At 35.4% G+C, this 12,614-nt stretch overlaps 2 protein-coding genes across 4 annotated transcripts; one reads left to right on the top strand and one right to left on the bottom strand.

The window, feature by feature from the left end:
* The first annotated feature begins 1,095 nt into the window (after window positions 1–1,095).
* LOC110817592 (Cell cycle regulated microtubule associated protein) lies at window positions 1,096–8,622 on the top strand. 3 transcript variants are annotated; one of them, XM_022046198.2, is made up of 19 exons: window positions 1,096–1,679; window positions 2,347–2,505; window positions 3,241–3,327; window positions 3,619–3,754; window positions 4,123–4,203; window positions 4,485–4,593; window positions 4,881–4,931; window positions 6,126–6,223; window positions 6,301–6,376; window positions 6,460–6,522; window positions 6,631–6,711; window positions 6,896–6,954; window positions 7,073–7,151; window positions 7,232–7,294; window positions 7,392–7,454; window positions 7,583–7,660; window positions 7,781–7,825; window positions 7,922–8,010; window positions 8,110–8,622. In XM_022046198.2, exons 1-19 carry the CDS (start codon window positions 1,514–1,516, stop codon window positions 8,126–8,128), a joined length of 1,602 nt encoding a protein of 533 aa, XP_021901890.1. In that variant the 5' UTR covers window positions 1,096–1,513; the 3' UTR covers window positions 8,129–8,622. The 3 variants fall into 3 exon arrangements, with proteins under 3 accessions (XP_021901890.1, XP_021901889.1, XP_021901891.1); XM_022046197.2 differs by having other exon boundaries at window positions 1,097–1,679; window positions 7,232–7,297; XM_022046199.2 differs by lacking the exon at window positions 4,123–4,203 and having other exon boundaries at window positions 1,097–1,679; window positions 7,232–7,297.
* Window positions 8,623–9,583: 961 nt separating this feature from the next.
* OZS1 (C4-dicarboxylate transporter/malic acid transport protein) lies at window positions 9,584–11,956 on the bottom strand. The gene is made up of 3 exons (XM_022046153.2): window positions 11,170–11,956; window positions 10,256–11,061; window positions 9,584–10,160 (listed from the first exon to the last, which is right to left on the bottom strand). Exons 1-3 carry the CDS (start codon window positions 11,716–11,718, stop codon window positions 9,812–9,814), a joined length of 1,704 nt encoding a protein of 567 aa, XP_021901845.1. The 5' UTR covers window positions 11,719–11,956; the 3' UTR covers window positions 9,584–9,811.
* Between the last annotated feature and the right edge of the window lie 658 nt (window positions 11,957–12,614).

Raw genomic sequence — 12,614 nt, 5'->3', positions numbered from 1 at the left:
TCCTATGAACACATTCAATGAGCACAGTCACAATACATGCATACTGAGCAAAAATTTAAAGCATCGGAAATGTGCACCTACCAAGTGTATGTTTTTCTCATTCCAAGTAAATGTGTATCAATCAAAACTTAGATTTCAAATTTCTCCAAAAGGGTTTTTCGTAAAGCACCACATTTATTTATAACCCTTTTTAGATTATACACATTCCTTTCAAAAGAGACAACACAAAAGGCTCCCATTCGAATTCCCACCATGATTGAATACGAGAGTTCACCCACTCATCATACTTTCTCTGAGTAAGACAAATTTAACATTCTCCTTCTACCCTTTTTATAAAAAAATTTGTACCCTTTTCTCAAAATTTTGTAACTGTAAACCAAATGCGCCTAAAAACAATGTACATTTTCTTTTAAACAAAATTAATTTGATAATGTTTTGTTAAAACATATATTTTCACTTCTGTTCTATATTTTTTTTTTATGGGTCAATCCACTTTTTCAGAGTTAAAAAATATATATATAACTAGTAAAAAAATCAGACCCCTTTTGTGAAAAATATAATAAGTTTGTCTTAATGATTAAGTAACACCATCCGCCACATAATGAGGACCCATGTTAACCTTAATTGAAACATTAATAATGACAAATGGCAAAAACGACTGTGTCTTATTGGTGATTATGAAATTCTCATCATCACCCCTCACCGTCTGATTCCCAACATTTGAATTTTGCACCCAAGCGGGGTGGGGGGGTCCCTCCACCTGCCTGACAAACGAATAAAACTGTTAGGGGCAATATCGTAATATCTAGAAACTCCGAGGGCAAACTTCACTGGCGCCGAAATTTCAGAGTCGTCGACAGGATCTCGCCACCCGAAACTCCGCTCGGACCCCAATAATCACTGGCCCCTTTCTTCTAAGACAACCCCTCGATTCCTAAAATTACTTCTTTGTCCACTTCCCAATTCAAATTTCAAACCCTAACCAAAGCCCAGAACCCGCCATTTCATTAACTCAGTTAGGGTAAAAGCGTCATTGAATTTTCTAATTAATTATTTTCCAGAGTCATTAAATTCAAATTTGGGATCGTTACAAGACCACCTCAAAAAAAGCCAGAAAAACCTCTGGCTAAGACAAAATCCAAGGCCTGCTTCGGCCACTTGTACCTCGTGTAGTTGCTGTTGTACGTTTCGTTTCTTTGCTTTTGTTTATGGAAAGTAAACACTGCCATATAGAGCGTACAGTATTGATTTCCATTTGTCGAAACAGCGAAAGCTCAATATTGAAAAATCTGTCTTTCCAAAAACCCAACCTCGCATTTCAAGAGTTAGGGTTTTAGCCAATCAGGTTCGGGTATATACATTCACTGCGCAAGTGTGTATATAATATTTTAGGGAGAGACAGAGAAGGGGAAGGGGAGGGAGCAATGATGCTGTTTGGTTCTTGTTCTGTCATGTGAAGCTACAGTGGTTGTCGCAGACTTGGCATTTTGGAGAGATTAGAGAGAGGGTGACGATGGAGGAAGAAATGGAGATAGAGCCAGTTTTTGAGGTGCGAGAAATTGATCTGGACTACGAGTTTGACGCTGTTGGGTGGTTCGATCTCAAGCGGGCGGAGTCTCCGGCCGAAGCTCGCGAAGCCGAGCTCTGGTTCGAATCCGCCAAAAGTTATCCGCCGTCTCGTGAGTCTCTTGCTAGTTCGAGCCTTAAATCTCTTCCTTCTTTTAGTCTTTCGGTTTTGTTTTCACTCTCATTTGGATACTGTCATTTTCGCTTGATGATCGAATGGAAGGATTTCAGCGATAGAGAGCTTAGATGGATAGTTATACGCTTTCTCTTTCATGTTAAATAACTATGTTGTTATCTATTTTTAAATGTTTTTTTTTATCCTATCTTATTGTTTTTTTACCTTTATTCCCGGGCTCTCAATTGATTGACGTAAACATTTTCCCTTTTTGTTCTAAAATTAGGAGCTCTTATGTAATTTGCTTCCGTTGATTGGTGTATTGATGGAGCTTTGGGTACTTTTGTCTACATGATCTGTTTTTTGATTACAGTTCTATGTGACATCCTTTTCCCCTATTTTATTTCTTTTATAAATTGTGACCTTTTATCTTTTTCTTTTCTTTCTTTTTCCGGAGATGGTGGGTTTGTGGTCACATCATAGGGACCATACTGAAGTTGTTAAATTTATTTAATATCTGGGGTTTTGTTCGCGGATTGAATTATCTGATTGATGTTGCTTTTAACTATTGATGTAATGATGATGGTTCTTTAGTGATTAGGATGAATTATAGAATAGTTCTATAAGTGACATCCTACTCTTTTCTTCTTGTTTTCCTTCTTCAGCATTTGTAGCAAAGTTGTTTCTGAGAGAAGATGTTTCCCTTGGAAATATCAAGACCTCTCCAGAGTCAAAAGACGGGCAGGAGACAACTGCATTGCTCAATGATGGAAACGTTAGAGGCTTAAGCGCAGAATTTTCTCATAGAGATGGTAGTAACAGAGGTATAATTTAGTCTTTCTACTCTATTCTGCCGGCTATCTTGTGTAGAAATCTGATATGCAATGTTCATATATATATCTAAAAAACTGTTTACATTGTGAATCTTGTGGTCACCTTTATGAAACAAACTGTATACAGTTTAGCAACACCTCCAATTTCCAATTTTCTTGACCTCCAAACCTTTCATGAAAAAATTACTGCCATAAAAACCTCATGATAGAATCACTTATCTTGAAGAGTTGTGCGCACTTCAGAACATGAGATACGTGTGCTTTATGTTTCAAAATCCCCATTTCTTAATTTTCTTTCTTGCAGAAGTTAGCTGGTTGCTGACTGTTTTATGACCAAACCTATGTTTGTTTTGGGGGTGGGGGTTGTTAAATCATTTGTGGAACTGTAACCCAAAACAGGATAAATACCTGCTATGTTGGTCTCTAAGCATAAAGGAATAAGGGATCTGAATTCCTCTCTCTCTCTCTCTCTCTGATACCTCCCTGTCACTTCTATGCTGTCTCCATTTCTGTTCTGTCTTCAATTCTTTCTGTATTATATTATTTTATGTTGATGCTCAGTCTGGATGTTAAGAAAAGACTAAGCAAGCTTCATGACATAATCTTTATTGGTACTTTTGTGGAACATATTTAAGCCAAAATTTTCATTTAATTGTTCGAAGTTGAATCTGAAAGTGAATCCTGTTGTGTGCTTTATTTTTTATAAAATGCTGTATTTTATTCCAGACTGTGGAATGCATAGAGGGATATTCACCAACTTACAGAGTGGCAATTTGCAGAAGGTCCTGAATCAGCCTGCAGAATCAAGTAGAGGTGATCAATTTTCCACATGTGAAATTCATGTATTCATGGCTGGTCCTGTCAGTAGTTTTAAAACTTATTATCTGTTTGAAGGTTTCAGATGTACCTCTGTTGTTATACTTGTTTGTGAATTGAATCAACTGTATATAATAATTCTGTTTAAACACATTACTAAAGTGCATCTGTGGTTTAAACACATCACTAAAGTGCATCTGTGGTTGTTTAACTCTTATTCTGTTACCATTCTCATTATTTAAGCTATTATGAGCTGATCTGTTCACAGTCTTGCTCTTTGTTTGGCAGGATTGACATGTATCAGTAACATTCCACATAATAAACTGAATGGTAAATCGAAGTCTGGTGCCAAGACATTTTTAACTAGGAGCTCAACTTTGATGAAACCAACAGCAAGTCAATTGGCCAAACAAAATCATTCCAGGTGATTCTTGATGAGTGCTTTTATGTTATTTTTCTTGTTTCTGTATCTTGCAAATGTTTTGTAAAGATAACAGAATTTTAGATACATTCCTGGAGAGGTAAGTGTTTGAAAATTTCCATGTCTCATCAAATTATCTTTAAAATTTTCATCTTGAAATGTCTTGAAGCCATCTTTTTTTTCCCCATAGATGGCGGACATCCATGGGGATTCACTTTCTGCAATTCTTTTTTCCTTTGGGATTCCTACATTGTTAGAAAAAAAGAAATGTCTACTCGACTTTTTCTTGTTTTAATTCATTTTCCCATTTCTAATAGGAAATGCTTTATTTATTTTAATTGTTTAAGTGATTTGAAAACATTCTGTTGAAGGATGCTTCAAAAGATCAAATTTTCCCCCATATCTTGTGTAACAAAGAAAAGTGGAAAGCATACACTTGGGGCTTCACTCAGGTGTGCAAACAGAAGTGGCAGAATTATTTGTGTCATCATAAGGGCCAGTTCTTCTTCTCAGTTCCTTTTGCACAATATTTTGCAGATTAACTGCTCTTGCAGATTTGTTGATTACTGGATGCAATAAATTAGTTCTCTAGAGGCTGAAATTATGACTGATGTCTGTATTACGAACATCTTGATTTGAGGGGAGTCCCGTATTAAGATTATAATGGAATCTGAGAGCTCGTCTTTCTATGCAGTCCCTATTAATTCGCTATCTTTTTATTCTGGTTTTTTAGATTTCAGACTCTTCTGGCTCAAAACGGGGAAAGAAGTTTGTGCAATTCATCTACAGCTGAAAGTCAAGCGGCCAAAAGGCAGAAGCTAGAGGGAGGTGTTCTCTGTAAGGTAAATTTGTTACATTAGATTCTTCCCTTTTTCCTCTGGCTTCGTCTTAACATGAAGAGTCATCACTGAGTATGTGCACTAACCATGTTGGGTTGCCTGATAAACAATCTGTAACTGATGAAAGGATTTTGATAATGGTGCAAGCAGGCTAACCTGTTAATTCAGGAATTCATATTTTTGTTATGCTTTAATTTATGCAAGTCCTAAATAGATGTTGAACTGCAGAGTATGTATATATATAACTTTTAACTCTAATGACATCTTGAAAATTTTGATCCAAATGGCAGGTTGCTGATGCAAAGCAGCAAGTCACTTTTGTCCACAAGGTCCCAAAAAAGGTTTGTTACCAGTTCTTGGTCCTCAAGTTGTCAATGACAACACCCATATAAGTAGTTGGAATGATATTATCAACATATACAATGTTTTAGCTATATAAGAGCAATGCGTGTAAGGAAAGATGGAGCTGTCTTCACTACTTGAGGTGAAGCCTTGACTAGAAGAAAAGGCGTAGAACTTGGAAATCTAGCTAGCTTGTGGTTTGTTTAATGCAATAAATTGGTTTATTGAGTTTGCAAACGTATGAAGGATGGTATGAATTTTCAAAACCATGCGGCTGCTTCATCAAGATTGTGAATACACTGTCATCGAGAGATGACATTGTCATCAAGTTTGTGAATACACTGTCATCAAGTTGTCAATGGCAACACCCATATAAGTAGTTGGAATGATATTATCAACATATACAATGTTTTAGCTATATAAGAGCAATGCTTGTAAGGAAAGATGGAGCTGGCTTGACTACTTGAGGTGAAGTCTTGAGTAGAAGAAAAGGTGTAGAACTTGGAAATCTAGCTAGCTTGTGGTTTGTTTAATGCAATAAATTGCCTTGAGAATGCCGTGAAGAAAGGTGTTCTGGACATCGAGTTGGTGAATGTACTATCATCGAGAGATGACACTGTCATCAAGTTGTCAATGACAACACCCACATAAGTAGTTAGAATTATATTATCAACATATACAATGCTTTAGATAAGAGCAATGCCTGTAAGTAAACATGGAGCTGTATTCACTACTTGAGGTGAAGCCTTGAGTAGTAGAAAATGTGTAGAACTTGGAAATCTAGCTAGCTTGTGGTTTGTTGAATGCAATAAATTGCTTTATTGAGTTTGCAAACATATGAAGGATGGTATGAATTTTCAAAACCATGCGGCTACTTCATTATACATCTGCCTTGAGAATGCCATGAAGAAATGTGTTCTGGACATCAAGTTGGTAAATACACTGTCATCGAGAGATGGCAGTGGATGAACGTCAGGATGGTTGAAGCCTCTTGATAGAACTATAGATCTTATATCTAACTAATAAATAAGAACTAATTAGATAATACATATTAATTTTCATAAATTTATCTATAAATTTTTTTTAAACCATTCTTCTTTAACATAACAGTTAATAGTAACACTACTCCAACTTAGGCAAAACCATGAAAAAATTGGACAACTAAACCAAAACAATTCTTGGTGGTTTTGTAGGATGTAACAGTCGATAAAACTTCCATGCTGGCGAGGATGAAGATCACCGTTCCAAGAGAGCCTGACCTTGAAACAGCACAAAGGTCACACAGGATAAGGTTGGTTTCTGGTTGCCATTCTGATAATATGTTGATAAAGTGAAGATTCTTTCTGAATAATTAGTGCACAATTTTAGGTCCAAGGATGCTACAGAATTAGTAAGTTTGCCGCCAGCTGCCCGCAGATTTAAAGCACGCCCACTGAACCGAAAAGTTGGTGCTTGTGATTGATAAAATGAATTTTATAAAGCTCTTTTCCCTCCTTTACCCATGTTAATTATATAACTGTCGTATAGATTCTTGAGGCTCCTTCATTGCCACTCCCAAAGAAGAGCACCCCAAGATTGCCAGAATTTCAAGTAAGTACTTGACACTATTTTTGAATACATTCTTGTAACAAATAACCTCTAGGAAACTAGTCTCCAGCATACAATGTGCAACTCAGATTTCTGTTACATTGTTTTCAGGAATTTCACCTAAAGACCTCAGAGAGGGCTATGCAACACTCATCTGCTGTTTCGTCATCTTCACTCAATGCTTTTGATAAGGTTTACTCATCAAGTTCATTGACTAGTTATCAGTAGCAAATTACCTCAGTCTTCTTTTGTCATTTCTAAATCTCTGATTTAAATTGGTATAGGCATGAGAGTTTGTGTAGGCTTGCATTCTTACAGTAATGGTTATTATTGTGTGCTAGTTGCTCTGTTGAAATACAAGTGTTTTCATTGCCAGGGATCAGAGAGACCTTCTAATACTTCTGTTGTGGACAAGGGAAGCAGAGAAAACAGGAGGTATGGCTTGAGAGTTTTTTTTTTGTATGATTCAGATCTAATAAAAGGGGAACTCTTGATTTACATGGTATTCTGTAAACAAGAAAGTGGTGCTCGCTCTAATTTTTCATTTCTTCAGACCAACTGCTGTAGATGCCTCACACCAAGATAGCTGTTATGTAAAATACAACTTTAAAGCACGTCCTCTTAATAAGAAGGTATTTTTTTTTTCGTTTGTAAATTACTTTCTTGAAATCTTAGCTAGCAGCAGGTAATATGTTAACTAGTCTGTCTACAGATACTTACAAGTAAAGGAGATATCGGCATTTTCCGGAATAGCAAGAGAGAAACAACAGTGCCTGTGGTAGTCCCTATACACTCTTAGTCCACATTTTATGCCTGTGGATTGCTTGCTGGAGGCTTTTTCTAATATTGTACCTTTTTGGATTATGATACAGGAATTTAATTTCCACACTGAAAAGAGGGTTAATCAAAATCTGCCAATAGACCTTTTCAGTAAGGTAAATCTCTGAACTCATCTAAATGCCGTTTCCTATCCTCAAAATCAGATTCCAATGTTTTGATCTACTTGATGAAGTTTAATGCTTGATATTTATGTGGTTTTTCATTTTTCTGTGTTGGATGCTAGCTGTCCCTGACATCTCAGGTCCAGCCAAATAATGGACCTCAGTTGAAATTGTCTCGACCTGCCTGTATATCTATGAAGGTTCACCTCCAAAGTTCACTTATAGCTTTTTAAGTCTGGATAACACCATGTTGTACTGTTAATTTTGATTTGAATTTTGCTTAGTAGCATATTGAGTTAATCAATTTTCCTTGGCATAAGGGCTCAAAAGAAAACATATTGAATTCTTTCCAAGCAGGGCATGAGGTAAATTTCATACATCCTTTGGAAGCCCAGTCTAACATCTTTTGAGAAGTTATTTGGCAATCATCTTAGTCCCCTAACTTTTTCATCCTATTGAAGGTAACGAGTGAGAAAGAAACACAAGGTGGAAACCGGATTAATGTAGGGAATGACAATGCAGGAGTTGGTGCGCAGTGGAGTGCACGGAGGTATGCCAGTGGACATATGATTTAATTGATTCAAAATCTTTCTTTCTCCTCTGTCTTCTGAACATCAGTGTCGACAATGAACATTTGATATTGTGGCAGGAGCTTGGGCATCCGATGATACAAGAAGAGGACAGCTTGAGCATATGTTTTCTGTATATGGAAATTGTGGAAGTCATCTTTAGAAATCAACATTTAACCTTTGAAAAAACTCATCTTATAGGTTGACATTGAATACTCTCACAGTTCGAAGGCTTAGTCCATTACCCAAATAAAATGTTACAAAGCCGGTGTTGTACAGCAATGAGGGCATTCTCATAGTAATACCATCTCCCTGGTTCTTTTTCTCTTTTGTCGCACTGACGCTTCATGAGATGACAAATGTAAGTTTAAACTCCTGATGTTCTCTGGAAAGGAGATATGCGGAGCTCCTGCAGTAAATATAATCGAGGAAACCCTAATTTATTACACTATGCAGAAATATAAGATACCTTGAGAGAAATCTTACCATTTCTTAGCATGGAAGCAACCCTCTCATCTGCCTCATCGGTAGAAACTAATTACATACAATTTATGACATTAATGAAATCAGATTCAATGATCAAGTTCATCAAATGGATTCTTAATTGCTTTTGCTATCTCTTCCCTTACAGAATTAGCTTCTACAACTGCAGGGTTAGTGATTCCATCAATGCTAAATACAGATTTGGGCTAAAAGTTGGTGGCAAGAACCAATGAATGAGTCAAATGCTTCTTGACTGTTTCAAGAGGATCACTTGAGATCAAGTATGTGATCGGTTTTGAGTTAAAGACTCATGCTGAGGTGTTTAATAAAGTTCACTGACTTACTTGAGTAAGAGAATGATATAAATAGTAAAAATTATGATGCTTCTAATCAATTATAAAAGATATCTGATTTTTGAGCTTTTATTAGCTTTCAACGTTGTAAAACGATATTAATATAAATAATAATGTTATCTTAAATATTATTTACTTTTGATTAATTTGTGACATATAAGTTTTGTGAGAAAAAATAATTAAGAAAAGATAGGAAATTATTACATATTTGGAAGATTTATTAGTGATATCTTCTGCATAAAGACTAAAATCATTTACTTCTTAGTAGGTCAAAGATACTTGTAGAATTACCAGGCAAACGTGGAACGGTGCTTACAACAATTTGATTCAGGTTGACAGACATGATTGCCAAAAACTATAAAGATGTAGATGGAGTGGGAGCCATGCATTTAGGTTGCACTTGGTTAAAAATTCTCTTTAATTTTTAGTCCATTTATAAGTTTAATTTTTATATTTTTCTTAATACTTGTATAATTGAAATATAATTTATAATATCTGATCTATCTATTTTCACTAATATTGAAATTCAATATGATTCTTCAAAAATAATAATTAAAATACCATTACAATGAATTTCAAGATAAATATTAATAATTCTAAAGCAACATATGATATTCTTTATTCATAATAAGTTTATTATAAAAGTCAGAACTAAATATTATTTATAAGTTGAATTATAGAATTCAACGAAAAGGAGAATTGAACAAAAGGCAATATATGAACAATAAGTTTGGAGTTCAATGTAGATTAAACGTGTAATCCTAATACATCCAACACTTATTTATAATTCTTATATACTTGCCTTAAAGAGTAAAGTGAGATTTGTCATCATCAAAAAGTCATAATTATGGGATAACGAGGATGTTACAATTATATAACTACATATACTAATATAAAAAATCTAAAAAAATTCTACCATTTTTATAAAATGGCTTCATAGCCTACATCATTTTGTCCCACGAAAATCTTTGTTGGTAGTTGCAAAATTAGTTTTCGTGAGAGCCTGTTTTGTCCAACGTTTTATGTCGTAAGCTCTTTTAAAAGGCCTCTTGTCCTTGACATGTCGTCTCTCAGTACTAATGGCAATTGCAAGATCATTGGGGAACAATGTCTTCCAAACAAAAGCATGAAGAAGAGTGGAGATGAACAATACAGAAACCATTGTTGAAGACATGAATGACAGACTTAGGGCAAGACCTTTGCTTAAGAAACAAGGAACATGCTCTGCATACTTTATTGTTGCTACTGATGCAGTTGTCATGGGGAAGGTGTATGACCACCATGCCACAGAGAACCTGTAAGTAATGACCAAACCGTATATCATTAGTACATAATTTGTCATTAGAAACATAAATGTGTGTACTATGGTTAAGAACAAATGTTGACTGACCTGAAACCTGTGAAGAAGTTGATCCGGACCACCAAAGATATATAGAGAAACAAGGCAGTGAAGTAGCAAGTTCTTGACAGTCCATCAAACTCACCATAAATAGTGTCCCAAGCAATGCTTGCAGCTGATGGGGCTGCAATGAACATGGAGTAAACTGGGTGTAACTCCTTAGGCAATGCCTCACTAGTTGGCAATCTTTGATACAAAGTTACAAACACCACAAGGTAATGTGCAAACCCAACTGCCCACAAGAATTTTCCAGCTTCTTTCCATCCAACCTTGGCAGCTAAAATTGCCCCAACAAAATTTCCAACTACAGACAGATGGGAAGATGGATTAGCTACTTTACACAATCGCCTTTTCCCCCCAGACAGCCACTGCCCATATATCTTTAGCTCAAGAAAGAAATAAGGTGCCATGAAAATACACCAAATTGCAGGATGTAGTTTGTTGGGTGCCACCATTGGTGGTGCTCCAATGGCTAGAAACATGCACACAACCCATGGGGCAAAGAAGAAATTAACTCGAACTGGGTGAAAGTATTCTCTTTTAACAGCCTCAAAGTAGAAAATGCACTTGAGGAGGTAAGTGAATGAGACTGAGAATAGAGCTGCCAGTGATAATAGCCAGAGAGAAAGGTTAATGAATGGTGTAATGTGGAGAAATCTTGTAGCTGGGCTTGTTGCAAGAGCATGCCATAAAACCACTTGGCTACTTAGGCCAAGGCATATACCAAAGCACCCAATTGGGAAACGAAGAAGAAATGGCCATTTCTCATCTTTTGGCAGGAGAATATCTTCATAGTCCTGCATCCACCCATAAGAATTTTAGTTACTGTATACATCAATCTTTTTTTAAACAATAATATGTATAAAGAATGTATTTATTAATATACATATAAGGAAGAAAATCACCTTGACTTGGTCTAGTTCAGGGCCTCTAAGAGCAGCGAAGTATCTTCCAGCAGGAACACTTGTATTGAGAGGCTGATGATGATGATGATCAAGACCATTAGAGGCATGATGATCATTTTGTTGGGACTCCATTTGATCTGATTTATCTCTTTTCGTTGGCAACAATGAGTTCTGCTTACTAAGAGTTGATTTAGTTTTGAAGATACTGAAATCTCCTTTCCCACTCCTGTTCACTGAATCAAAACCTCCAAAGCTACGTCCACTTCTCGGCAGATTAACTCTTCTTTCATCTTTCGTCTTCCAGTCTTTCTTCAACACTGAAAACCCAGTCTCCAGTGATACTTGTCTGCTAAAACTCTTCTGCTTCTGCCCTACAGATCTCTTCATTTCTCCAACTCTGTTGGGTACTCTCTTTAAACCTTTCTTCCCAACTTTATCTCTTATTTCCTCGTCTTCTTCTTCTTCTTCTTCGTGTTCTTGAGGTGAGACTTCATGGACATCCAGGAAGTGAGTCTGATCAAGCGATGAACTTTCTCTGTTGTGATCCATTTCTCTAATTTCAACTAGCTCCCAAGGAAGTCGATCTGGGTTTCTTATATTGTTTCATGTTTTGGTTTGTGGCGCAAATAAGGTAATATGTCACGAGAAATGAAGAAAATTAAGAAAAAGACACGAGTGGTATATGTCTCGGTGTGTGTGTGTGTATATATATATACATACTTGGGTGCATGGTTGTTTGGAAGATGAAATGGGAGCCAGTACTTTCCTGGAAAAAGTGTGGGGGGTTTCTCGTGAAAATTTTGTTGATTTAGATTCATATTTAGGTGGGAAATGAGGAGATGAGTGGCATGCAGTATAAGCAAGAGCTTAGTTTGACCAGTGATCACGGGTAGAAGATGAAAAAAAAGGTTCCTACAACTAACTTACACTCTTCTACTTGTATTGCAATCATTAGCTGTTCGTGTTGGCCTCTCCACATTTTTTTTTTTAAAATAAAAATTTATATAGATGCGCACCAATAATAACATAATTTATCAATAAAAATAAACAAAAACATAATTTTAAAATCTTAAAGGACAAAGAATATTCTCTCAACAATTTTTTTTTTTAGTAAATTCATAAATTTATTAATTATATAATATTTATTTATCAATTACAACTAATAAACTACAGTTTGAATTAAATTTATAAATTTTTTATGAAAAAAATAACGTATCAATCATTCAACTAAATATAGTGGTTAAATCAACGCAAAAATGCATACTTTTTATATAGTGAGGAACAATAAACGATGAATAATTATTATTTTTCAATTTAATTATAGATTAGACACTTATATTAGTTAAAACAAAAAAAAATATTTATATAAAAATTTAAAAAATATATAAAAATATATATTGAGTTTATTTTTAAGATTTAAATTTAATAAAATTTAAATTAAATCT

The sequence above is a fragment of the Carica papaya genome, chromosome 4 (assembly GCF_054855325.1).
Source record: "Carica papaya isolate Zhongbai chromosome 4, ASM5485532v1, whole genome shotgun sequence".
In the NCBI taxonomy this organism is placed as follows: domain Eukaryota; kingdom Viridiplantae; phylum Streptophyta; class Magnoliopsida; order Brassicales; family Caricaceae; genus Carica; species Carica papaya.
This window is presented reverse-complemented; position numbering and strand designations above follow the sequence as displayed.